This window comes from Phaenicophaeus curvirostris, chromosome 6 (genome assembly GCF_032191515.1).
Source record: "Phaenicophaeus curvirostris isolate KB17595 chromosome 6, BPBGC_Pcur_1.0, whole genome shotgun sequence".
NCBI lineage: Eukaryota > Metazoa > Chordata > Aves > Cuculiformes > Cuculidae > Phaenicophaeus > Phaenicophaeus curvirostris.
Genome location: NC_091397.1, coordinates 58,896,970 through 58,924,692, shown reverse-complemented (window position 1 = coordinate 58,924,692; position 27,723 = coordinate 58,896,970). Strand labels below are relative to the sequence as shown.

At 39.3% G+C, this 27,723-nt stretch overlaps 1 protein-coding gene across 6 annotated transcripts in view; it reads right to left on the bottom strand.

Moving 5' to 3' along the window:
- The window catches only part of CRPPA (CDP-L-ribitol pyrophosphorylase A), an 89,458-nt gene extending 61,936 nt beyond the window's left edge, over positions 1 to 27,522 (bottom strand). The window contains exons 1-4 of one of the 6 annotated variants that reach the window (XM_069860349.1): positions 27,380 to 27,456; positions 27,065 to 27,244; positions 19,637 to 19,916; positions 5,914 to 6,063 (exon numbers count right to left, since the gene is read on the bottom strand). In XM_069860349.1, the coding sequence (XP_069716450.1) occupies positions 5,914 to 6,063; positions 19,637 to 19,861 (375 nt within the window). In that variant the 5' untranslated portion in view covers positions 19,862 to 19,916; positions 27,065 to 27,244; positions 27,380 to 27,456. Of the gene's footprint in view, positions 1 to 5,913; positions 6,064 to 19,636; positions 19,917 to 22,785; positions 22,948 to 23,688; positions 23,982 to 27,064; positions 27,245 to 27,379 lie in introns of those variants that run through there. The other 5 variants (XM_069860351.1, XM_069860348.1, XM_069860347.1 and 2 more) reach the window with 5 other exon arrangements.
- Between the last annotated feature and the right edge of the window lie 201 nt (positions 27,523 to 27,723).

The window sequence follows — 27,723 nt, the reverse complement described above, 5'->3', positions numbered from 1 at the left end:
CCCTGAACACTCTCAGGGGTTTGTTAGACAAGAACAACTTGGGATTTCATGAGGGTTTGGGTTTTTTAAAAAGAATGTTTTCCTTTTCTTCTACTGAGGATCAAGTTGGGCAGTTGACAGAATACCTCTTTTCCCCATCTCAACTCCATCTGAGGACATCTTGTAATGATAGTTTGGGAGTGGAAGAACATCTGCCTCCCAGAATTTAGCATCAAAGTATTTGCTTGATTCTCCCTTACGCACTACTATTTTGCGTCTTGTCATTACTATGCTTATATACAGCAGCTCTTTCCTATGCTGTAACTTCCCATAAGTAAATGTGATTGCTTATTATCCAAAAAGTGGGCAATGTTGGCTATGAATATATGTATTAATTCAGAAGAGTCCCAAAAAGTATTAGTCTTTACACAGTTTCTACACGGAGTAGATCGAATCTCTAAGGTCATTCTGTTCCATGTGGCCATCTGTATGGAGGTTACAGACATGCATCAGAGAAACTTCTCTAAACATGCTGATTGTCATCCTCTTTCAATGAATATGCCTCCTTCCTGTTCCTTTTCTTTCCCTTTAAGTTTCATTGTTCGGATAAGCGAAATTTCCATGATCTACAAAAGGTCTACTATCCACAGCTGATCAAACTAAAGACATATGTAATACAAACACCCCCACAGATTTCCCAGGTACACAAGATCTTGAGGCTACTTGTAAAACAACATATAAAAAAATTACCAGGCAAAAAAAAAAGTATTATATTTATTTTTTAAAATTAAGATTGTTATTAACCTATCTTTACCATTAAATACTGAGCAGATTTTGCCATGCCATCCACATGTGAAGGATTCCTGCAGAACAGCTTCCTACTATGTCCCATCCTTTCTTCAGCTGTGAGTAGCTCTTCCCTCTTTCAAGGTCCTCGGCTTCACCAAACTGGTCACACTGGCGAACAATCCTATTATATCCCAAACATTCAGACTGACAACTCTCCAACCATCATATCATCTTCCCCAGGCTTTTTGATTACATCTCTGACACAGAAGCTAGTCAGGGTCTTCTCCACCCCACTCCTATTCAGCCTCATTTTCAGTTGTTTCTCTGCCAGACCAGGAAAGACAAAGCTTTTTAATTGCTCCCGCTGCCTTCCTCACTTTGGCAGATACATTGCAAATACCCACACTTAAACCATTCTGCATTTCAGCCTTTGCGTATTGCGGTTGTGTTGCTTCGTACACTAATGTGACATGACACAACAAGATGCTTTGTGTTAAAGACAAAAGATCTCTGTGCATTTCACAATATGTCAGAAATGGGTATTAGAGAAATCAGTCTCAATCTACTCGGATTAAAGGAAAGAGGTAGTCTACCTGACTTCCTGATACTCTAATTCCTTAAAAGATACTGCTCCAGGGAAATATTTGACTTCTAGTAAGTGAAGTGTTCCCCGCCCCTCCCAAGCTTACAGGATCATACTGCACATTTGCCCCTATTTAATTTAAAAAGCTGAACAGAAACATGAAACTACCTTAAGCCAAAATGAACAAGTTTGGTCTCAGGAATTTATCCTTTATTTGCTATCTTTGGAAAGAGTCGATTTTCAATTAATACTTAAACTTTCCTGATTTCTCTTAGGGCTGATAGGAACAGAAGAGAGACATGCATTTCCAAAGATCAGGAACTTAATTCTCATTATTCTGCCTGCAAGATACCACACACATTACAAATACAGTTCTTTCTACACTTGGAATTCTTTTTGTCTGGCACTTAGAATCACAGAATCATAGAATAACCAGGTTGGAAGAGACCCACCGGATCATCGAGTCCAACCATTCCTATCAAACACTAAACCATGCCCCTTAGCACCTCGTCCACCCGTCCCTTAAACACCTTGTCCACTTTGTGCCAAGCACACATCATACAAATAAAAACTATATTTAACAAATTAAAGGGCATGAAAGCACCATTGTACTTCATAAGAATATGAAGACTCCACTTTGCTTTCACTTCCAGTCCAACATTTCTTCTTTTTTTTTTTTTTCAACAAAGTATTTGTAATAAAGGAAATCCAAAGACAGAAAAATCACATTAAAAAGATAAAAGTTCTGGTGTTTAACCTTTGAAAAACCATGTTAAAGGAAGCCTAAACATTATATACACGACTGATGAGGAATATTTGTTTTAATGAGCTCTCAAAGTCATTGGAAAGACAACGGAGTGCATGCAGTTTTAGAGCAACAAAATTTAAAAGGTATCAACAGCACTACTATAAAGCACAGAAGTTAATAGTTATGATGTTAGAAATCTTGACATCAGAATTAAATCAGGAAGTAACATATACCTCAGCAAAGATATGTTTGGAATATGTATTTTCTAGGCAACACAGAAAAGGTAAAGAGTGAAAACTAAATTGAGATCTGGCACACAAAATAAAAAGTGTCACATAGAATCATAGAATAACCAGGTTGGAAGAGACCCACCGGATCATCGAGTCCAACCATTCCTATCAAACACTAACCCATGTCCCTCAGCACCTCGTCCACCCGTCCCTCAAACCCCTCCAGGGAAGGGGACTCAATCCCCTCCCTGGGCAGCCTCAGACAGGGACCAATGACCCTTTCTGTGAAGAATTTTTTCCTAATGTCCAGCCTGAACCTCCCCTGGTGGAGCTTGAGGCCATTCCCTCTCGTCCTGTCCCCTGTCCCTTGGGAGAAGAGCCCAGCTCCCTCCTCTCCACAACCTCCTTTCAGGGAGTTGTAGAGAGCAATGAGGTCTCCCCTCAGCCTCAGTCACAATGAAATGCAAGCAAACAACCTGATTGAACATCCTCAAATTCTGTGCTGGATTTTTGGCACCAAATATAAAGGGAATTTAGTGTACTATGCACATATTTTAAGATAATATTGCAAACCAATCTTTGGCACTTGTTATATCTACTTCAATGAACTTTATGTAGAAGGCAAGTATTTTCCCCTAAATCGTTACTATTGTTGTTTAATCAAGCAAGAAATGGAATTTTTTTCCTAAGGAAATTATTTTTAATTTGATAAAGATCATACAAAAGTATTCTTACATATTTCAACAGTGTTATAGCTTATTCCTTTCTAGTTCTAAATACATTCAAATGAGTAATAAAAGGAGAAGGACTAGTCTGCTCTGCTCAGATTAGTACCAGACAAGAGAAGAAAAAAAGACTATAGGTGGCAAACCTGTAATGATCAGAGAACTGACCTTTAATTGAATGCTGTAACTCAGTGATCAGGATACTCAGACATCTTACATTCAAGGAAAAAAAAACAGATCTGGAAGTAAACTCTCCAAATCTATCTACTCTCACCCGAGGATGCATTAAATACAGACGGAGTTTAAAAGCAGCATTCCATGTCACTCAGTGTAACTGAAAAGCCTGTTATCTGAAGCAATAACTCAAATGGACAGTTTCTTTCTAAGGAATGTATGTTTGACTGTTGCTTTTCCCCACACTGTTGTTGCATAAAGGTCACAACTGTATAAAATACGCAGGAATAGGATTACGATTCCATGCTGAGTCAGCCAAAATTAATTCCATTCCACGCTTTGTGAATGACTTGCAACATGAGTAACAAATTTTTGGTTTGCTTTATTAAACTGTGCAATGATACTTACCTACTTCACCAGGTTGCTGTGGGAACTAATGATGGGGATGTTAATATTTAGGAAGAATCACGAGCTGCCTCTGTTCCTCCAAAAATCTGTCCTACAGTAGCTTGACTAAGTTTTTCAGGACACCAATTATCTTTTCTATTTGTTTGTACAGTTCCCAGAACAATAGGGTCTTAATCCTTGACTTGGACAGCTAGGCACCATTGAAGCATAAATAATTAAGAAACAATGCGAGTTGAGAGGTTTAGCGAAGTGTTATCCTTTCCAGAGCTCCAAGGCACAGAGTATTTAAATGACCAGAATTTGGCCAATGCAAAGGGAACTGGGGACAAGGAACCGTAGCCTCGGTTGCTCGCTAACAACTTTGGTGGCTTGTTCTTGAAAGAGCAACGATACAAAAAAGACGACTGATGGAATGCATATGTGAGAAGAACACCCTACTGAGAGGGGATGGGGACTGCAAATACAGTTGCCTTTTGAGCAACGCATTGAGGGCAAAATCTGTTAAGGTATTTGCCGGCTTTACTGTACCTGAAACTACGAACAAACAAAGCAGGAAAAAATAGGGGAGTGTTTTTTGGCTGGGATTTTTTTTTTTGAGTAACAACATAAACATGCAATCTGCCAAGAGATACACATCAGCAAGAAACAGTTGTATAACTAACAGTAGCTGCTGTCTTTTGAGATGTGTACTACACACGCGTATGGTGCCTTTATCACGAGTATACACACTATATTCAAGCTAGAGTCTTTCAGCTGTGTGTTATCATAAACACCAAGAACGTCCCCGTTTCCCATCAGAAGTAAAAAGGCTGGAGCTAATCCTGTCCCTTCAGTAGCTCTTCATCTCGGACAGCCCTTCATCTTCAGCATCTGAGAACAGCTTCAACTATTAAGGGTATGACACAGAATTTCTACCAACATTTCAAAGAAACAATTACTGAACGATGCAGCCACTGTTTATTCTTCATCACCTGTCCGTGCATTCGTTCTGTTGTTGGTGACGTGTAAGCTATAGATGCTCTGAAGGTAGCTATCACTGATTTGGGCTTGTTTACTCCAGAAATCATAACCTGATGGGAAGCATGACAGTCAGCATTACTGGAGTGAAAAATAATTCCTTCCAAGCGACAAATGAAGAAAAGTCATGCTTCCAGTCACTCTGGAACATACCTGCAGGACAGGCAATTTCCACAAAGTGAGGAATGAAAAGGAAGCAGAATGATGAGACAAAAGCCCAGAATGTTTCCAGTAAACTGTGAATATAGGGTGGAGCAAACAAAAACAGCCATCAAAAGGGATAAAAGGGCTTATTACACTACCCACAATTTTTTATTTTCTTAAGTAAAGATGACATTAAAACAATATATTAGAAAAAAAATGAGAACTACAACAGAGACTATGCAAATGTTATTTTCAGCCACTAATAAAGTACATGCAATACACACATAACATGAAACAAATTGAACTCATTTACCTAGATGTAAGAAGTTAATATTATCCCAATATTTTAGAACAGCTTGTGTCCCATCATATTATTATATAAAGTCATTATTACACTCTGCATCCAAAGCTCTGTGATGCTTTCAGTCAACCACATGTACCCAATACATATCTAACTTCAAACACATCACCCCACTCATGTAAATAATCTATTTAATACATAGTAAAAATAAAGCAAATCAGTCTTTTCAATAGTTTAGATCATAGAATCATAGAATAGTTTGGGTTGGAAGGGGTCTTAAAGATCATCCAGTCCCAACCCCCCTGCCATGGGCAGGACACCTCCCACTGCATCAGGGGCTCCAAGCCCCATCCAGCCTGGCCTTGAACCCCTCCAGGGATGGGGCAGCCACAGCTTCCCTGGGCAACCTGGGCCAGGGCCTCCCCACTCTCATACTGAAGAAATTTAACTTTCCTTTTCTGATTGACATACTTGTAGAAGCCCTTCTTATTGGTCTTCAATTCCCATGCCAAGCTCAGCTCCAGCTGCGCCTTGGCCTTCCTGACCTCATCCCTACACAACCAGGCAGCGTCCCTATACACTTCCCAGGTCAGATCACTCACCCACCTTGTATCTGACCGTCTGATAATTGAAAAATTTGAATAGATCAGAATGATAAAGCAGTGTCATCAAAAGACTACAGAGAAGTAATATGCATAGTTTGATGTGACCTGAAAAAGATGCCGAATTTCTGTTTTTGAAAGAACAGAGATAGTTCTTCCTTTCATTTTTTAAATTAAGTGGAAAGAAAGTCTTAGAAAGTTTCAAAGTCTTACCTGCTGGTATGCTTGATAGATTACATCAAATAGGAAAGCCTGAGGCATTTCACTTGCTCTGTACCTGGCACGCTCCAATGAGTGGTCTAAAAAGCCATCTGGAGCAGAGGCAATAACAGTAGACACTAGAGGACGAATTGCTCCTGCTGCCTGTGGAACAAAACACAAGAAAAGGCCTAAATGTTATTAATATTCATGTATATCAGATAGCTGCAGTCAAAAAAATGTATGAGCTATTTCTGATTTATCTATTATACATCTCATAATGCAGTAGTCCTATTACTTAGCCTGTATGAGACTTTTTACATCAATATAGCAACAGAAGAGTGCACAGGAACACACTGAAGGTGAGTTTACAAAAAAATACGTCTTTGATAAATGTCTATTGCAAATACACATACAGGTCTAGCATGTCCATTTTTTCAGACTTTCTTCTACATACATACTACATGGTTTCTGTGAGGACAGTTCTAGGCGCATTCAGATATCAAACAGCAGGAGACACAGCTGGGAGGTCTTGACAATCCACAACATCTATTGTTTTCATAAATTTCAATATGACTAAACTGCTCAGAAATAATCAACAAGAAAAGTTTCAGAAAATTGTTCCTCCATGTTAAATTTACCCTGTGAAAAACTGAACATCCACACTTGTCAATGAAGTCACTAGGAATGCAGTATACACATCAGAAAGTATTCACTGTCCAGCAGGACTGTGCCCTAGAATAAATATTTAAAGGCTTGTATTTCAGTTTTGGTTTTGCTTAGATCTGAAACCAATTAAACGTGTATCTTTGATCTTTTCACCAATATGTAGTATCACAGGTCTATGGCATCTCTGAAACAGAGCTCTCCTAGATGTAATTAGTCATTTTGATACCAGAAAATTACCCACACTTTATCAGTCATTTATCAAATGCTCACAATTTCACATGGTGCTAAAGGAATTTGGAACAAGAGTTGTCCATACAATAACGAAGAAAAGGATGCAATGATAGAACATTACCAAGTCACAGGACAAAAAGCATGCTCCCTAACAACATCAACTACTGAGAATAGTGTCCTTACACTACACTGTTTATCATCTACTTTTAAGAATAATTAAAAAGAATAATTGATGTTGTGACAAAACCTTTGGAATTATCCAGCATCTTAATTCAGTATGCCTAGAAAACCACTCCTAATGGTGAGTTGTGATCCTTTTCACTGCAATCACTGTCATTGCTGATTTCATTTGTCTTCTGCTGGCAGATCCTGCCCTCATACATAGGAGACCTGCCCATTCTTACAAGACTTCTGACCTCACATAAGCAGAAGGCAGTGGCAGAATGAGACACCATAAGTGAGCCTCAAGTCTTCTTTCTCTTAGAGGAGAAAGAACTAGTTGTCCTCCCTCCCCCTCTCACACTACCAAACAATAAAACAAAGAGGAATGCAGTCTGCACGTTGAGAATTTTACAAGCTCTGAAATACAGCTTCTTAGTTCATTCTTTTACAGAATGAGGACAGAAATTTGAACTAATTTCTCATGCCCACAAAGTTCTGATAAACATGAGCTACCCAGGCAGGGAGAATGGAGAGAGAGGACTCAAAGTATTCATGTGACAGAGAAATATCTGAACTACTTTCTCAAAACCTGAAAACACTTTTTCTTTCTGATAAATGGGAAGAGATATCTATGTATAAACACTACATGGAGAAAAAAACTACCATCCAAAGGAAAAACACGGTAAAGAAAGATCAGCAAGAACTATGAAATCACAGAACTGTCTGTAAAGGTTCTCAAGACATCACCTAGTCCATCTCCCATCTCTCTGTAACAGGCAGGATCAATCTTAATTCTGTCATAGAATCACAGAATAGTTAGGGTTGGAAGGTACCTTAAACATCATCTAGTTCCAACCCCTCTGCCATGGGCAGAGACATCCCACTAGATCAGGTTACCCAAAGCCTCATCCCACCTGGCCTTGAACACCTCCAGGGATGGGGCAGCCACAGAAAAGACAGAAAGACAAACTGACAAAACCAACACCACGAAAAATTTGGTAATAGGTCAATATATTAATGAGGAGTCAAATTTAACAGATGTACTTTGAGGAAATGCTGGGCTCAAGCAGCAGTAGAGAGACTGAATTATCTGGAACTTGTCCTTTCTCTGTTTCCTATGATTCCAGGACATGGGTTATTACCTCTGTATCCCAGCTGCTGGGCATTTGGACTATGTTATTTGGCTCTGCCATTATATTTTAATTAGTCACATACATACAAAAAAATTATAAAATTAGACGGTCATGGGAAAAGAGACAGCAGTATGCTAGCCACAGCTTCTCTGTAATTAGTTAAGTCTTTTTTTTTCTTTTTTTTTTTTTTGGAACAGTGACCATTCCAGAAAAACAGTAAGCAAATGAGGACTTCTTAGGCTGATCCAGTATTTTATTATGATTTTTAACAATCATGTCATGTTACATTTTAAGCACAAAACGGACCGACAGAATACAATGTGACTTGCATAACCAAATCTCACAACTGAAACACGCACTGAGGAACAAAAAACCAAACTGCAATTCAATAAAATTGAAATGCTCAGAATTATATTCTTAAAAGAGTTCTGAAACACATTGTTTTCTTGACATCTGGTTTATTGCACAATGAAAATTCATGAATGTCTGTATCTGTATCTTTGTGACAATACTGAACCACATCTCCTGCTCTGCTGAGGCCCAGCTCTTTCAGATGATTCAGGAAGATCTAATTCTAATAAATCTAAACACGACGTTTTTTTAACCCACCCCAGTTAAGTTCTCAAGTAAATGAAAGCTTCATGGCACAAACAAAATGGCATTTTTCAAACAATTATAGTTTTGCTTTACCTTACTCTAGAAATGAGTCCGGTGTGGCAGGCTTAGCTTCCCTCCATTTCAAAAGAAATTACAAGTTGGGCAAAATAAGATGTTTTCTGCAGCAAGCTCACTCGAACTATACCTCACACTGGCTAAAAATGTGATAATTAAAAAAACCCTATATTTATGGCTGATTTCTGATCATGCCAAACCCAAGCCAGCTTACACAGACCTCCGCACTCATTCTTGTACTTCCAAAACTGGCTAATAGGTATCTCCATTCATGGCGTACACACAATATTTGGAATGTTCAAAAAGAAGAACAGAGCCGTGAATTTTATTCTTATATTCAGGACAAAGCGAGGCACTCATCTTCCAATTTCTAATAACCATGACCCAGAGCTCAAGTAGATTTGCTTGCAGAATTACACACCAAATCATAGAATCATAGAATAACCAGGCTGGAAGAGACCCACCGGATCATCGAGTCCAACCATATGCACCATGCCCTTCCCGAATGTGACACGGATGGTTAGTTAATGGATAGTTCAACTCAATTTCTTTAAATGTCCACTTTACAGCCTTCAATCCACTTCAAAGACAGTCAAGCTCTAGTTTGGGTGAACCTGGCACATCCAGGAAACGCATGAACCTCTTTCCCCTTTTTCGTATATTTTGTTAAATAAAACAAAACATCTTTGTGCAAGCTCTTAAAACCTTCTTTCATAGCATAACAGACACTGAAAACTGGAAAGTTTTCTTCTGCAGACAAAATATTAAAACAAAAAAAATTTATCATTTCCTAAAGTGCCCTGAGAACCCAGAATTCCATCATCAGTGGAAGTGACAGATCAGTACTTCTCAGAAGCAAGCCCATCCATCCATTTGCTCAAAACTGAACCAGCCTCTAGGTGCTTTTAGAAAAAAAAAAAAAAATAAAAAGGTGTCTCTTACAACTCATTTTAAACAGCACAAATCCAAAATATTTACAAGCAGGTTCTAAGTTTTGCATTCTTTTTTTTTTTTTTCCCCAAAATGGCATAAAGCATAGCACACATTCAAGATTTAAAGATTTGGTAGGAACTGAGACAATAGTAGAGCATGGAATGCAACATACAGGTCAGTATAATAGGGTAACTTAAGTATTTTCAATAGATTCAAGGTGTACTAATCCACCTTCCCACTAAACAGTAACACTATATCTTTCTCAATTTATCATACTTTCATTCTGCCAAGAAGTTGTTTAGATGGATGTATTCAGTGAATACACAACCAGGGTGTGTTTTAAGATCAGAAAACACAGGCAGTTCAAGGTGAGTAAGATCCAAGCAGTATCAACAACACACCTTCTACTACAAAATGAAGTATAAATGTTTAGGCCACAGAAACCTACACAAACACATCAACCTGGCTAACAGAATGCACTACAGCTTATTTTTACTGAATATTCATAAAACTGAAAATCCTCATTTTATTTAAAAAAAAAAAATGAACCCATCAAAATTCCAGAAAAGACTAAGTGGGCATGAGGTTATATCACAAGTAAGGAATTATACAGGTTACAAATGCTCCCAACATACGGCGTATTATTCAGCCAGGACCAACTTTCCACATCTACAACGCAACCTACCAAGAACAAAGTATCAAAGAGCCAGAAGCTCCAAAAAAGCATGAAAACCAACACACCCACATTACTGATCTGGTCATTTATGGCTGCCAGAGTTGAAATAGAACAATGCTAAATAGCTGCAAAGCTCAACAAGTTGCATGATATGAACTAGGAAGATGGGGAAAAAAAAAAGTCACAGTGACACAAAATGTCACAGTGGCACAAAAGCCTTACAAAAAATACCACAACTACAATTCCTTTTGTTTTACAACAGTGTGGTAGCAACCTCAGTTGACCACAGATCCTGCAGGCTGGCACACTAAAAAAAAGTATGCTATGTCTTTGGCACATCCCTGTCCCCAGTAGTACCCAAGAAGTAATGCAGACCCACAAAGTTCACTTACACAGCCAGTTCACAACTTTAGAGTCTATTCCTAAATGAGCAGACTCTCCCATACCTCTAGCATGACACCTTTCTACTTTTTAATTACACCAATACATTTCTTCTCCACTCATAGCCTCTCTTCCCTGAAATAAGATTTCCCTACACTTTCTATCTTCTCAGCTGTCTAGCAGCATTAAGTAAATATATACTTTCTATTTCAGTTATCCTAATTGAATTAGAGTCAGTGTTTTAAGATTACTTGGAAACAGACCTGATGTCAAACACATTCAAGCATAACTTGCCCCTATTCTCATGTTTCTTTGTAAAATAAAGCAACGGAAGAATTTCTTCCAATGCGAATTCAAGGTGTCACATAGAAATACTGCATGCTTTTTCTTACGTTTCTTTTTTTTTTTCTTTTCCTTTTCTGCATTTTGTGCCAAGCCGTTGTCTAGGGCTACATTTTATGTTTTAAATAACTAAAACTTCTAATCTAGAAGGATAACTACAACTTGGCTGTAGGTACAAAGTTTTCTAAACTGAGATGTGAGCACATGTTCAAGCCCAAACTAGTAGAACTTCCAAGCTGAACTGATTCACCCCTGCACACAGTCCACAGAGTTCGTAACCTCATTCTGTGGCCAGAACCCATCTACCTGCCCTACTGAAAGGCAAGACAGCAGTCTGGCTGTGAGGGTTCAAGTCAAACTTGTCACCATCTACCGCCATAACTCCTTCTGTTCCATGTCATGTCCTAAAACCTCCCCAATGCAATATCCCAGCTGTCTACTTCTAGAAGGATCAGATAAGGCACCCAGTCAGGACTACAGGACAGCCAGGATGACTCAGCAAAGAATAACAGACCACAACAAAGGCAGAGGTGCTCCCATTATCATGCAGAAACACAAATCTGAGTCCAGGGAACATCATACTTTCACCCACACTCACACCTGGACTCTACCATGAAGCACAGACATAAATCATGTAGCAGTGCTGGGGTGGGGACAGCATTCCTTGTACCCATTTGTTCTACTGACAAACACGTACAATCCAAAACGTGGGCCATGTATCTGTTGAGAGATTCAGGCTTAAGTCAAAAAGGTCACCTGCTTTCTGCCAGGTATTTTCCATTTTATTAAAAACAAAATAAAACTTCTTAAATTACCTTATTTTGAATTTTACTGGGGAGGGAAACCCTCAAAATTCATAGTGTCATGGGCACACCATCTTTGACTCTCCTTAGTGAGAATAAAAACTTCTTCCACACAGGCAGTATCACCGCACAGTCCAATTCCAGCTATGTTGACATATTTGAACTGGCAGCTTTAAATTGCCCAAGGACAGCACTGGTTGAAATGTTAAACAAACCTGCTATAAGACAGATATTAAACCTAATCATGAGCCAGACAAAATAAAGGTTAATTAGAACAGATGTAAGCAGTTTTGAACACTATGAAAAAAAAAGCTTGTATGCTAAACTTCACCTAATTTCCTTAAAGTCTGTTCACCCAGCTGGCTAGGAGCAACAGTTGAAGTAACTGAAATTGTGCAAGTGTTCATCTTAAACCAACACCAGGAAGGAAGAAGTTATAATTGTGCTTATTCCTAGCTGCAGAAGAAGGGAAGTATAATCACAAATTTAATATACACTTTGATCCAATGTTAATGAGCTGACACGATGCTGTACATTGAACTGACTTCAAAGACAGAGGATGCCTTAAACAAATGTAATGTATATTTATGACACAGTTTAAGAAAAAGAAAACATTTCTTCTAATGAGGTCACCTTTATCAGAACATATTATCGGAGTAATTGGTACACATACATCAAGACATGTCACAGCCCCAATTAGCTTTCCCAAAGCTAAAGATTACCAATAATAGAAACTGCTGCTTAAAAAATAAGACTGCATATGTTCTTATTTACTTTACACAATATCTGTTCTTCTGTATTTAAAGCACTTTCCTTTCCAGTATCAATAAATATTGTTTTGATCTGATCAACAGTATGGTAAATTCTAACACTACTTTGTGGGACAAAAAGTAAGAGTTCTTAAAGTAAATTAAGAAAGATTTTCCTCAAAAAGACAGGAAAATAGTAACATGCAACTGAAAAATACATATGAGGTGGAAGAAGAAAGCAGAAATAAGCATATCATAGGCTGCAATTTTTTAATGCAGAGCACTGAAAACAAGCTCAAGAACACACTGAGAGTGGAAAAGAAGCAAAACCAAGAACATGCACTAAGAAAAAACAAAGATCAGTACTGCAAACAACAATATAACTAATTAATGTGAACATTTGATTTCATATTAAAATTTTTAAAAAGCAGATTGAAAATAAATCTTAAGAATGCCATTTATGTTGCTCTTCATCATGAAGAACTGCCATACATCAGATGAACTATTTTTAATACAATAAAGAATAAAACTACAAAAGTTAGCAGGATCAAACCAAAATATACATTTTTAACAGTGTCAAGTAAATTACATAGCATTTCTTCTAGTGCATTCCTTATCTGTGCCTTTCTTGAAAGTCAAGGATAGACAAGGAAATTAGTGTTTTCCATAAATAAAATAGTACAGTACATTCAATAAAATGTATTTTATCATATGATTAGCCAAAGAAGGTTTTCTTACCTTAGTCAACATATTTAGCTTACATTTGTCACAGCACAATAATAACTGGCAATGTTTAACAACATGTTCTCATTTGATGACACACCAGACAGCTGTGCTGCCATTCAGCAAGACTTGAACAGGCTGGAAAGCTGGAACCTCATGAAGTTCAAGTAAGGCAAGTACAGAGCCCTGCACCTCGGGAGCAATAATCCCACGCACCAGTACAGGTCAGGGAGTGACCTGCTGGAAAGCAGCTCTGTGGAGAAGGACCTGGGAATGCTGGTGGACAAGTTAACTATGAGCCAGCAACGTGCCCTTGTTTATGATCCCAACCACACATAGCATCCCCCACCTGAAAGCCAACACACGCTGGTATTGTGCTTCAAGACTTTCTTACAATGCATTTTATCTTTTTAGTTGTCAACAATGGTTAGATATTATACACAACTATGATGTATTCTATAACACATAAAATCTATATTTTATTTTGACTGCATAGTATTACCTTACATTGACAAGTAACAAAACAAATCTTAAGAGTCAGCAAGCCATGTTTCATACCCCAATTATTTAGATTGCAAAAAGCTATCAGTGAGTGCACTGTGCCAAAGGGCTTTGCATATTACAGTAAGTCAGTATAAATAGAACTTAACATTTGTGTTTAGTGGACTAGAAATCTTGTAGCTACGGCCATAGGAGTTACAACTGCAGTTAAGCAGTTGTATTTTACATTTAGAAAGTCTATATCATTATAAAATCAACAATATCATGATGTGACAGCTACTGATCCACAGCTACTGATCCAGTCATTAAACACAATTTGCATCATTTCATGAAGAAAGAAGAAAAAAAATCTTGATGCGGTGTAGGAAGACTCTTGCACAATTTAAACAACCAAATGCAAACCTGCAATGTTTTATTAATAACTCTGTCCCACACAGTTCTGAGCAACAAAACCCACAGGTATTGTAATTTGTGGTCATGCAGTTCCCTAAGCAACTCTGTGACTGCTTATCAAATGCCTTCTGAATTCACTCAGCTGCTTTCCTCAGAACTGCTTACATTCTCTCCTTGCAGGAAACCTTGCACGTGAGCTTCTTTCATTTATAGTCCATTAGATACAAAACTTCAAATCACCTCTTTAAACAAGCTTCATCCAAGACCCTCTCTATTATCAAGGGCCTTGTAAAATAGATCATTATAATTTACCATGCAAATTTGGCTCAAATAGTGACTCTAATACACGTATGTATCAATTTGATACCTCATGAATCCTGTTCTACATGCTTCAGTGCTCCTTAAGGCAGTTTTAGTTCTACCTGTACCACAATCCTTTTTTGGAAACAGGAGGATAAGCACAGAACCAGTCCAGCAAACTATCACAGCATATAAAACAGGCCAAGTTTACTTTCAGAAGCTTCAACTAACCTGCAGGGCTGGGGCTGTCCTTGCTACAACCATCCAGATCACAAACTCAGCCAAAATGCAGATGGGGACATACCTGGATAAAAACTAAGATTATCTTATCAGTGCAATAGTTGGTGAAAAAAGGAAAAACTCGAGGATGTGTGCACGCCTAATTCTTATCCAAGGAGATACAGCTAAGAGTCTCTTCCAGATCTTGCCCTGTAGAAGTGGTTAGAATGACCAAGGTCTCCATTCAGCTTTTCACACATGCAGGACAAGCTGAGATTTCCCTTACATTAAGGAACTACTCTTTATTCCTTTGATCTGCTGCAGGAAGGAGAAATCAGAGTGACTAAATAGACTCTGCTAAACACTGCTTCATTTTCCAAAGTCATATTTTTGTTCAGATGAAGCATACGGATTTTAATGAGCCTGAAATCAACAGCATTGTCATATACATAGTTTCTCTAAATCTAAAGGAGTTACACCTAAAGTAAAGGAAGATATGCTCAAAAATTATTTCCAGGATAAACTATTCTTACATAACTAAAAGTAAGGTAAAAATTACTTCCAGAACCAAAAAAAGTGTGGGATTAAGTCACCTTTCTAAACGGGATTAAATACTAGTTATCTTAAGCACAGCTGGCTCTCAGCACAACACAGAAGTGCTACAAAGAAGAGAGATTATAATTTAAATTTCTTTCCATGATTTATGTATTTCAGTTGGCTGAGCTGCAGCCTTCCTAATGAATGCAATGAATCATCTAAATCACTTAAATTGAGACTGGGAAATGACCGAGTTGTTTCTCCCTTTCCTAGTGCTTTCCCACCACCAGACACTACATCTTGTTAGGACTAAGACCTAAAGTATCTGCTAACAATACATTAGTTCTCCATTCATCATAAAGAACAACTAAAAACTTGGCTGAGAAGGTTATAACTTTTTATGCCGTAACCTATGGAAACATCAGAATGAAGTGTTTTTCAACTACCTTCCATAGAGCAGCAAAACCACACTCCACTTCTCCACACATTCAGGAAAGTTTCAGGGCTACTGAATTCTAATCTCCACAATAATGTGGCTCTTCAAATGTTGTTTTCTTCTAAAAATTGCTATTAATATATTAACTTTCCTGCAACTCATGAATGTGTATTGGTACACTGACGTAAGTCAGAATCTCCTGAACTACAGAACTCATTCCATCAGTGGAATAATTACCCTCTTGACATGATTTTATGTCATCACTTCTTGATTCTGCTTTTGCACAAGTATCTGACACGACAGCAGGAGTCCCCCAAAACCATCAAGCATACAATGAAAGCAGAACCTCTGAGAATACGGGCACAGGAAGACTTCAGATCCCAGTGGATAAATATAATGCAAAAGCAGCCTGTTACTAATGCAGCCTTTACAGCCAGCTAACATCAGTCTGAGTGTAACAAAGGCAACAAAGATCATGTGTAAAATATTTCATATATGGCAAAAACAGAAGAGATGGTAAGAAAACATTAAAAGATAATTGCTTCCAAGTGAAAAAGAACAGAAAGAATTGTTCCAGCATTGCCTTCTCCATTCAAGTACACCACAGCAGATCAGCCTATTAATCAAGTCCTCCTTCACCTTCAGAGTAGAGAGGCAGGCAGGTTTTGGATTGCCACCCACCATATTTTGCTAATTCAACTCAACAACCATAGATGAAGTATTTCACTTCGCTATGTAACTGGGGGTTGAAGAACAGCATCTGTATGGGTCCATGTTTTCTGCTTCAGTCTTCCGATACAACAATAACAGCACTGAGACTGAGTAAACACAGAGACAGGAAGAGACAGAGCATAATAAGCAGTGTTTTCTGTATGGGGGCACTGTTTTGATTGACTGTGCATGCGAACAGGAGTCCAAGAGACTGAGTAGCACTGCACATCTGTGTAGGCATGTATGTGTTGTTCATATTTTTGCTAAAGCTCAGATTAAAGGAATTATGTTAGACAGCTTCCAGAAACCAGCTTTTAAGAATGCCATTTTGATTCAGTCCTTTCAAAGAAATAAACCATACTTTCATTTCTAGTTCACATTAACTACAGAAAGAGTCTATGACTGTATGTGACTCTCTTAAAAAAAATCTCAATAGCAGAACTGACAAGTCCCCCCCTCCCGCCTTCCTGATTTTTTTTTCTTGTAAGCAGTTTTCTTTTTAGTTATGTTGCTTAAAATGCAATGTTGGCGATGAGGTACTGCTAGAGGCTTTGGACAGATGCCTTCTAAAGCTTCCACTTTTCCCAACTTTTACTAGCAATAAAGAATCTGTTTCTAGAAACATGTAATTTTAATTACAAAACTACCCCAAAAACATAAATGGAATTTAATTGGTTACAAAGTAATATTTTTCACATAGTCAAGGGATTGTTTCAGGGATTTAAGGCATAATTTATTAGTTCTGGATAAGGTACACAGTTTGATTCCTACAGGCAAATAACAAACTGATTAGTAAGCATAATAAAGCAGCTTATTTGTCTGACAATTGGCAGCCAGAAGTGCAATAAGTTACTTGATCAATTGCCATGTTAAAGAACATAAAAGCTTCTCATAATTATGCTATCTATACGGTATGCAGATGAACAACAAAACAGCATTACCCCTATTACTCTAGTGATTTAATATGATGTTGCTGCCAGGTTTTGTACCTTTCTACATAATGCAAAAGGAAGTAATTACTTTTTGTACTGAAAGATTGAAGAATTGACTCCCTTTTAGATATGCAAGGAATTTGACTAAAGGAAGAATTAAATATGATAGCTTCTCTCAGTCAATTTTTTTTTGTGACATTCAAAACCACACACGTTAAGTTTTGAGAAACAGCCTTGGCTTTTCAGCCATTTAGTTCTTACAAATTCTGTAGCTGTCAAGTGAAGATAGCCACCTCACTCTGACAGGAAGATTTTTCCAATTTGTTACATAAAATGAAGTAGTTCTCATGCTCCTTAATTCAATTACTTTGTCAGGTAACACCAATACCTATGAGCCTTTCTCCAATGGTTACCCTCACTGAATTCAGTCAGTTTAAGGAAACACAGGAAAGCCAATAAATACCACGTACATTTCAGACAGACATTATACAATGGAAAAGACTATGACAAAAAGTATATGATCACCTTTTTGTGATCAAACGATATTTTAGTGATCTAAGGAAAAATTTACTAGTCAGAAGTTCACCTGAGCTAGAGTACACAGTCTACAGAAGGTCAACGGAGATTGCCTTTGTTCCTTACTGTTTTACACCCAATTAAAAAAAAAATCAGGGAAGAAACCCACATTAAAATCATACAAGTTTCAAGAAAATGTGGACAAGTTAAAAAAACTTAAACACAAATTATATACCAGAACATGCAAAGACACCTAAACACAAACACATTCAGAAACCAGTTATTCTCATTTCAACTCAACATCAGTAAAATTAATCCCATTCTTCTACTACTCTCAAAGAATCTCATTTAAAACAGATTTACAAAGGGGATCTATTTTAAAGTCCTTGGCAAAGAATTAGTTCTCAAAAGCAACTTCATACTATATGAGAATGGTCAAAAAGCTTGTTAAAACTCTAATGGAATTTAAGTTTTAATGACTGGAAACTTACGCTCTGTATCACTGAAAACCATAAAGCAGTGTTTCTATTTTACTGCCATTTCTCATTAAACCAATCTACAAAAGCACAGGCCTACTACTAAGATCAATACATTTAAATTTCTAACAGAATATTATTACATAAAATATTTATTATAAATTAACAAGTGATACAGTTCTCTTCGACAATATGAGCTTTCAAAAAAAAAGGGGGGGGGGGGAAGAGCACTAAGGAAAAACAACAATTAGTTTTTTGGACTCTTTATTCCACTGTCAAAGTTGCGAACCATCTGTCAATTAGCTTATCTTTTACCTCATTTCCTGAAGATGACAAGCAGCAGTAGACTTCCCTAGCTTTCTAATATCCAAACAATTTGCTGCCACTAATGACTTCTACCTCAAATTAACTCCTTGAAATAGGGAAGCATTCTAATATTTTATTAGCGGAGAACTGAAGTACAAAGTAAAGACAGCAAACTATACAAACAAGCCCTTATCTAAGTCACAATTTCTCACACCTCTATGTCAGTCAGCCAGTTTATCCACCAGTTCTTCTTGTTGCTAACACAGGCCTTTAATAACTCTACCATTCTACTTGCATAACATAACTTCTTCCAACTCCTCCCATTCACATATTGCTTTCTCAGAAATCTTTCCGGGTCCTATGAATATTCCCAGTCCTCAGATGCAGTGATGACCAGAAGCATCTCCAACTTATGGCTAGAGGCTGCCTGTTTCACCTTTTTTCCAGTAATCTGCGGTGTTTATAGATTCTAGAAAAAACAGCATTAATACAAAGATAACTCTCTTGCCACTTATTCGGATTTGCATTTAACTTTGAAATAAAAACACAAAGTTTGCAAGTCAGCTAATACAGTGCTCTCTTTGGCTGTTACTAGTAATCACTAACGGAACTACTCAGGCTTTAGATAAGAACTCTGCATGGAAACAAAGTTCAACTATCATTATGTAGTCTACCTTTCAGTGAACAAATTGCTGATTAATCCTACTGATTGTCTCTACAGGAATAATTATTCACCACAGCAAATACCGCCCATGGCATTTAAAAACGTCTCCCTCTTCCACCTGACCTCTCTGCATATAGGGATTCTGAATCTGTTCTGTTTAAAATACAATATAACACACTAATACAATTGCTAGAAAAATCCTTATTTATTCATCCTCATTTTATATTGTACAGTACAAAGAACATTGCAGTCGTGTTGCTGTATAGTACATACCCCATGTTCTTTAGCAGCCATAACCACTTTTGAAAGAATATCTTCTTCTACAAATGGCCTCACAGCATCATGGATAATCACTACTTCTGGTTTCTGGAGCAGCTGGTTGGAAAACTCATTTTCTGCAAATACTTTCAGTCCATTAAAAATTGACCGGTGACGAGTTATTCCACCTTTTACTATTGTAACTCTTTTGTGGCCGTATTTTTCAATTATAGACTTCATAGTTTCAATATTTTCAGGAGACACCACCACAATAATGTCAGATATCCAATTTATCCTAAAAGAAACAGTACAAAAAACAGAGAAAGTAGACATGAATGACTAAAAAAAGTACAGATATCCCCATGAAACAAAAAGAAAAGCCTTCAAACATTCAAACATTTCTTACTGCACCTTCATTCCTGACTTCAGACATAACTGCTGCAATGAATCAATCAGCTACTGAGCTACTGTTATTTTAGCTTTCATACAGTCTCAAAAAAACTGGTAAATCCTGGGACCTGGAACACTGTGTTCTACTGTGCAGTACACTGTGTAGAAGTGAATAAGAGGATGAAGAAAAACTCTGAAACTAAGATCAATATCAAAACATGCACAAGCAGTAATTGACAGATTTCTAATGAATCAAAACTGTGACACTGGATATTGACAGGAAACATCATACCTGTAGTTTGCAGAAAAATAAATAAATATACACACAGACACAAAGGTTTCTGCTCTAGGAGGCTAGGAAAATGCAAAAACAAAGCTATGCTACATAAAGCTACCATAATACGAAGAGTATATTTTTAGAGAACTTTAAGCTTCTACTGTTGGTTATCTACCTAGATCTACAACTGAGGGGTGATGTGGGAGGAAAATGACCCACACACCACGGGATTAAAACCAGCCATAACTAAAGTTAGGCTGAAGCCATGCTCATGTCAAAGGACCTAGGAAGACAAACTATAGTCACATGTGGCATACTGTACTTCAAAATAACAGAAATACCATAATTCAAATCCATCTACTGGAATGTCTTATTTACTAAATGCTACGTAGAGAGCATTGAAGAGGATTTAGAAATGGTTTATTTCTGTGTCTTCACAAATGGCAGGACAGTTTTTCAGCATGGCAGACAAGAAATTGATCAGGTGAGCAATGATTACAAAAACAATTTAGTATTTACTACAGTAAAATTACTCATGAGTAGCCTACATATCCGACTGCAAATGAAGAGAAGCAACTATGGCATACTCTCTTATCCAAAACTAGCGAAGCTATTGAAACTAATCTTGATGACAGAAGACTAACTATGGCACTAAATACTTCCAGTCAGAAAAATAAGAGTAAGAAATCCACAGTTCAGAAATATACAGACTCAAGCTATTGATTTTGTAAGAACATATGAGTAGGCATTGCCTAGGAACTATCCTTACTCCAAAAGTGAAGTCATCTGTGATACAAATCACTCCCCAAAACTATGTGGAACAACAGAACACCATCCCCCTCCTGAATTTTTTTGTAATTAATAGAACTCCATGGAAAACTATTTCAATGAATTGTAAAATAACTATTAAAAATAAAATAAATGGAATTGCTATTAGAATTCTTCACAAGAAAATATTTTTTCTTATGTTCATTTTATTATTAACAAAGGCAGAAAACACAGCCAAACCAACATATTCTCAGCACTTTTTTAGTACTGAAGTTGTTCAAATGTAAAATCTGAAGCCATGTGGTTTCAAGTTTCATTTCAACTTGTCACTTACCACAGGTTCATCAAAAAGTTTCTCAAATATCTCACATAAGTCCAGGCACAGTCTTACGTTTAGCCACAAAACTTAACACCTCTGCATGACTTCAGCTCAGAATTAGGGCAAACTAATTGGATTCATTTTACTTGTTCTTTTGGATATTGGAAGTGGATATTGGAAGTAAGACATTTAAATAAGAAAAAAATCAAGAAGAGCTATTTCACATTAAATAAGAACTCTGCACTTTTGTTTGTAGAGACTATAGCCTTGCACAGTTCCCTGAGAGCGGAGACGGTCTGCGCATCCACCAGTGGCTATGGAAGCAGAGCACTGATATTTCCCATTCTGGAGTCAAAAGAAAAAGATAAAGCAAGTATGTAGCACACGGTATCTTCCAAGGAGAAGGGAAGAGAACAGAAGCACTGGCCAGCCTACAACAAATCCCTGCACAGGGTGGGTGGAATGGCTCAAGGCCTCCAGTGGCACAATACACCAAAAAGTGACAGGATGCGGTCACAGCTCCACCCTGTGTCTGGATAAACACATTTATAAACTCGAGTATGTCCTCCTTAAACCCACAGTGGTCTAATGTTCTATAATCAGTGCCAGGATTTAGAGATACAACCTACTCGCATGAGAGTATAATGACTGATTAGATACAAGAACAGCTTAGGCTTTGAAGCCTAGCACATCCCATCAGAACCAATTTATAAACTCATGAAAAGTATTAATTCAGTGAAGTATGCTGCAAATTCTCATGAATTATAACTAAGCCCCACACAGATGCGCATTCTTTTAAAGATCTGCTTATGGAAATGTTGCAAAGTGTCTTAATGAAGTAGAAATAACATCAGTACATACTCAATCTGGCAGAAAATGGATTTTCTTTTCCTCCTTCAATTTGTCACATACTTTTCTTCAGAAAAGCTTCATAGTAAAATAATAAGCAGCTCAATAAACACTTTCCATTTTAAAATTGTAACATCAGATAAAGGTATTGCAAGCTTCAGAAAGAATCAGCACAAGGCCTTTACCTTAGTCTGTCTGCCCTCCGTAGCTTTAGCAAAATACATGTGCACATGTGCACACAGCACATTCCTCCCTAAGAAAAGGAATTGTAAAGTATCTATTCTAAACAAATATACCCAAAACAAAATTAAAACTAAGGAAGAACTCTGCTAGTCTGTACAGAAGCAAAAGGAAGGAATGCAATTCTAGTTCCGTTGAACTTTATGCAAAAGCCTTGCATAGTTCAACAAAAGCAGAAACAAATCCAATGGGAAAAACAGACACTTAAGTTCTCCAACACATTTTAATTTTACCCCCAAGGCAGGACTTGATCGTCCTATCAGCACCACTGTAGTGGCAATAAAAAACAATCATTTCTCCTCACCCTATTTTTTTCCTCACCTCCTCTTCTTAAGGGCATCATCTTTGATCATTATTGGCAGGCCAACAGTCTACATGCTGTCATCCTATGCAACAGGATGCGCTGCTCATCCATTCATGTTTGCTCTTGTCTTGTCTGCCAGTTTCTCCACATCAACACTGAAGATTCTTGCTACTTTCAGCCTAACAGTGTAAAAATATTACTCTTGATGTTTAAAAAGCACATGACAAGCAGCTGCAAATTCTTGATTTGTTCATCTATTCCTGTCTATATGTTGGTACATTTTTTCTAGATTAAAAAAAAGCTATAAAATTGCTTCAGTAGCAGAGATAACTTCTGTTGAACTGCTCACCACAGGCTCATGTGTCAATGACACATTCAATTACAGCAGGTAAACAACAGACATTTAGGTAAACGCAGAACACCTGCCACTTCCAGGTGACAAATTCTGTGACAAACTGCAGGTCCTCAATATTACATTCTTGTGCATGCATTAGCAGAAAGTAAAAACAAGGTCCCTCCTTTGACAGTTTCAAAGTCAGAAGTAAAACTGTTGAGGAGAAAGTTAAGTTTTAGAGTACATCTGCTCCTAGCTCCCCATACACAGATGTACCAGTCAACACTTCAGTTCAGTAGAAACGGTAGAAATTTCTGCCTGTGAGAGCACTGGCACCAGTTACTGCACTTCTAAAGTAAAGTGAAAGCAATAGGATGTTACAATCAACTTGGGATCATGTGCCTGGTTGGACTGTACAATTAGAATTCAACCTTTTAATTTTTTGCAGCTTTAGGACATAAATATAATACTGCTGCTCAAAGAACTCTTATTTCCCAGAGCTTATTGGCAGCAAAAGTGAAAAAAATCTCAACATTTTAAATGAATAATGTTTTATTTTCCTATGAATTTCACTTCCTTCACAAACCTCACTCTGTTGTCTTTTCCAGGTCTCCAATACTCTGAGGATATTATTCTTCTCTGTAGATTCCCATGACATTTTGGCAGAAATTAGAGCTATGACAACCCTTGGATTAGAGGTTTTGCTTACTGATGTGTTTAGCTTTGTGACTGGCTGCTGTTGAAAATTAAGTAAAGAAACCAAGCAATATTTCTTTCATAAAGTAACAAGTGACCTGAGGAAAGCCCCTCTGGGTAAGAATGGAAAAAAGAGTCCCAGTTTTGATGCTGTATAAGTTTCCATGAGTTAGGAACTTTGGGACATATTGGCAATTAGATTTCTTTTCACCACCCTCTACTACTCCCCATTCAAGCTCTCCAAAATCTAGAAGTTTGCTTTTCTACAAGTCACTGCCACACATCCTCAACCTCTCCAAAATCTAGAAGTTTGCTTTTCTACAAGTCACTGCCACACATCCAGAATACATCCGACACTCTGTTCCTACCCACAGTGTTTCAAGTGACACTAGAAACAGACTTAAAATATGTTAACATTTGACAACAACGTATTACCTGTCAGTCACATACCTAGAACTCAATTGTCTAATGAAAAGAAATTGATTGCTAAGATATCCCATTACCTAAATTGTTTGCTCCAACACAGAAAAATAAGTGTCACACATGCAGCACCTCACACCATGTGAGCTATCAGTTTCTTGCCTAGTAACTCTCTCTTAAGCAAAACCAAGGGGGCTTTGATGCTTCCTGATGAGACAAGGTATTCTACCACGGACCATTTTGGTGAAGCATCATGCAGCACTGTAGACCACGAAGTTCACCCCACTACGAAGAGCAGATCTTTCTTCAAGGTCTCTGGACACTACTAAGACCACCCCCAATAGCTGTGGCAGAAGAGATCTTTTAGCGAGGCCCTCAGATAGTGATGGCTGCCTCTGATGGCTACGGGGGGCTTGCAGCTCGCCAAAATCAGCTGATACAAAAAGTAGCTACTATTACAAAAATTGGAATATTTTGATTTAAACTAACACAGAGTTAAGTTCATCCAAGTAACTCTATTTTTTGAAAGTCAGAAAGAATGTCGCTCTGATAGCATCAAGTTTTTATAGCATGCTTTTTGTCAAACTGTTTTACCAGACATTGTTACATCTTGTGTTCAGTATGATCTACGCTGAATACATGTCCCTTCTTCTATAATCACCTCTGTTTGCAGTCTCTCACTGTTTCAAATGCAATGTCAGGCAGAGAGCTAAAGCCACCTCCAAATTAGCAAGAGATTTGACTGTTATGAAGTTCATAGTAACATTAGCCCTTGGAAAGTAAGTAGAACATGCACAAAATTTATGGGAAAATTGATATGTATGTATGTAAGTGGGAAATATATCCTGTAAGCAGCTCTTGCCTTGCTGCACAGGACTGATGGAGATCACTCCCTCACGTTGCCCAGGCCTGATCAAGGATGGTCCTTTTCTAAAACTCCAAATGAGCCTTGAAAGAGTTTATTTGCTGGCATTTTTTGGTATCACCCGACACTCTCACCTCGGGCACTCCCAGCACAGCTGCCCCTCAGAGCACCCATCTGCCTTCCTGGTGGGATCCACATCCCTCCCTGCCCAGTCAGTGTGGGCAGTGAGTACAGGAGAAGCTAGGGACACACAAACCTGGAGAGTGATTGCTCCCAGCTGTGGCCAGGGAGAGGCACTTTCCCCAGCCCAGCTCTGTCACCACCATTACCCAGCAGTTCTCCTCTCCACCCATCTCTACTAATTTCTTGAGGCTGTATTGCTTTCCACTGAAGCTGGAGATGTGTTTGAGGCCCTCAGCCTCAAAGCTCAAGGGCATCTGTAGCTACAATGGCTGTAATATAGAAAATGTCAGCAAACCATAAAACGGTTTGTGTTAGAAAGCACCTTGAAGATTACCCAGTTCCAACCCTCCTGCCATGGGCACCTCCCATTAGACCAGGCTGCTGAAAGCCTCATCCAGCCTGGCCTTGAACATTTCCAAGGATGGGGCAGCCACAACTTCCCTGGGCAACCTGTGCCAGTGCCTCACCACCCTCATCATGGAGAATTTCTTCCTAATGCCTAATCTAAGTCTTCCCCCTTACAATTTAAAGGCATTCCCCCTTGTCCTATCACTACAAGGCTCTGCAAAATGTCCCTCCACTGCTTTTCTTGTAGCCCCTTTCAGGTACTGGAAGGCTGCTATAAAGTTCTCCCCACACCGTTCTGTTCTCCAGGCTGAATAACCCCAACTCTCTCAGCCTGTCCTCATAGCAGAGGTGCTTCATTCCTCTGATCATCTTCATGACCCTCTTCTGGACTCATTCCAACAGTTCCATATGCTTCTTACATTGGGGGTTCCAGAAGTGGACACAATACTCCAGATGGGGTCTCACAAGAGCAGAGTAGAGAGGGAGAATCACATCCTCCAAACTGCTGGCCACGCTTCTTTTGATGTGGCCCAGGATACAGCTGGCTTTCTGGGCTGCGAGTGCCCACTGCTGGCTCACGTCAAGCTTCTCATTAATCAGCAGCCCTGACTCCTTCTCTGCAGGGCAGCTCTCAATCACATCATCCCCCATCCTGTACTGAAACTGGGGATTGCCTCGACCCAGGTGTAGGACCTTGTAATTGGCCTTGTTGAACCTCATGAGATTCATACAAGCCCACTTCTCCAGCTTGTCCAGGTCCTTCTGGATGTCATCCTGTCCTTCTGGTGTGTCACTTGCAAACTTGCCGAGGGTATACTCGATCTCACTGTCTGTATCACTGCTGAAACTATTAAACAGCATTGGTCCCTGTATGGACCCCTGAGGGACACTGCTTGTCACGTATAAACTCTAAGACTTGTTTTAGAGTTTTAGAAAGCAAGCATCATCCATCAGAAGTGGGCAACATGAGGGAGTGATGTCCATCAATCCTGTAGAATCATAGAATAACCAGGTTGGAAGAGACCCACCGGATCATCGAGTCCAACCATTCCTATCAAACACTAAATCATGACCCTCAGCACCTCGTCCACCCGTCCCTTAAACCCCTCCAGGGAAGGTGACTCAACAACCTCCCTGGGCAGCCTCTGCCAGTGCCCAACGAGCAAGGCAAGAACTGGTAACTTACACACACGTGTATGTTTCCACAATCCCTATGCACATTCAACTGCTTTCCAAGAACTAATTTTAATGTTACTATGAACTTCGCAAGAATCAGATTTCTTGCATATTTGGAACCAGCTCTGCCTGGCCTTGTATTTGAAATACAAGGCCAGATCTCTGCGAGCAGAGATGATTACAGAAGAGCCATCCTGGGCAACACAAGGGAGTGACCTCCATCAGCCCTGCACAGCGAGGCCAGAGCTGGTTACTGAAGACACTTTGCACTTACACAGATGGGTATAAATTTTCCCCGAGTTCTTACGCACGTTCTGTCACTCCCCAAGGACTAACGTTAATGTCACCGTGACCTTCAGCACAGCCGAATCTCTTGCTGATTTGCAGGCGGCTCCAGCTCCCCCCAACCTCGCACCTGAGACAGGGAACGGCTGCCAGCAGCGCAGAACGCGGCCTAGAACAGAATATACACTCAGAGCCAGCAGGCAGGCTCCTGGAGGGGCGTTCCGCCCGGCTTTCAAAACCAACCCGCGAGTGCTGAGAGGAGGCCGAGCTCGGGCCCGCGGCCTCGCCCCGCCGGCCGCGTTACCTCTCGAGGGCCCGCACGGCGTAGCTGACGAGCGGCCTCCCCTGCAGGGCGCAGAACTGCTTGGGGGTGGCGCCGCCCAGGCGCTCCCCGCTCCCGCCCGCCGGCAGCACGGCGGCTACCGGCCCCGCGGCGGCCGCCTCCATCCCGCCCCGACCGACCGCGAACCGAAGAAGCCGCGCTGCCCCAGGCCCCGGGCGGGCGCGCGGCCGGGCCCCTGCGGGGGCGCGCGGGGAGGGCGGAGCGGCCTTCGGCCCTTTAAATGCGCGCGGGGGGGGGGGGGGGGGGGGGCGGTTCCACCTCCGCCGCGCGCGCGCGCGCGCGCTGCCTGCGCTCCCGGGGCGGGG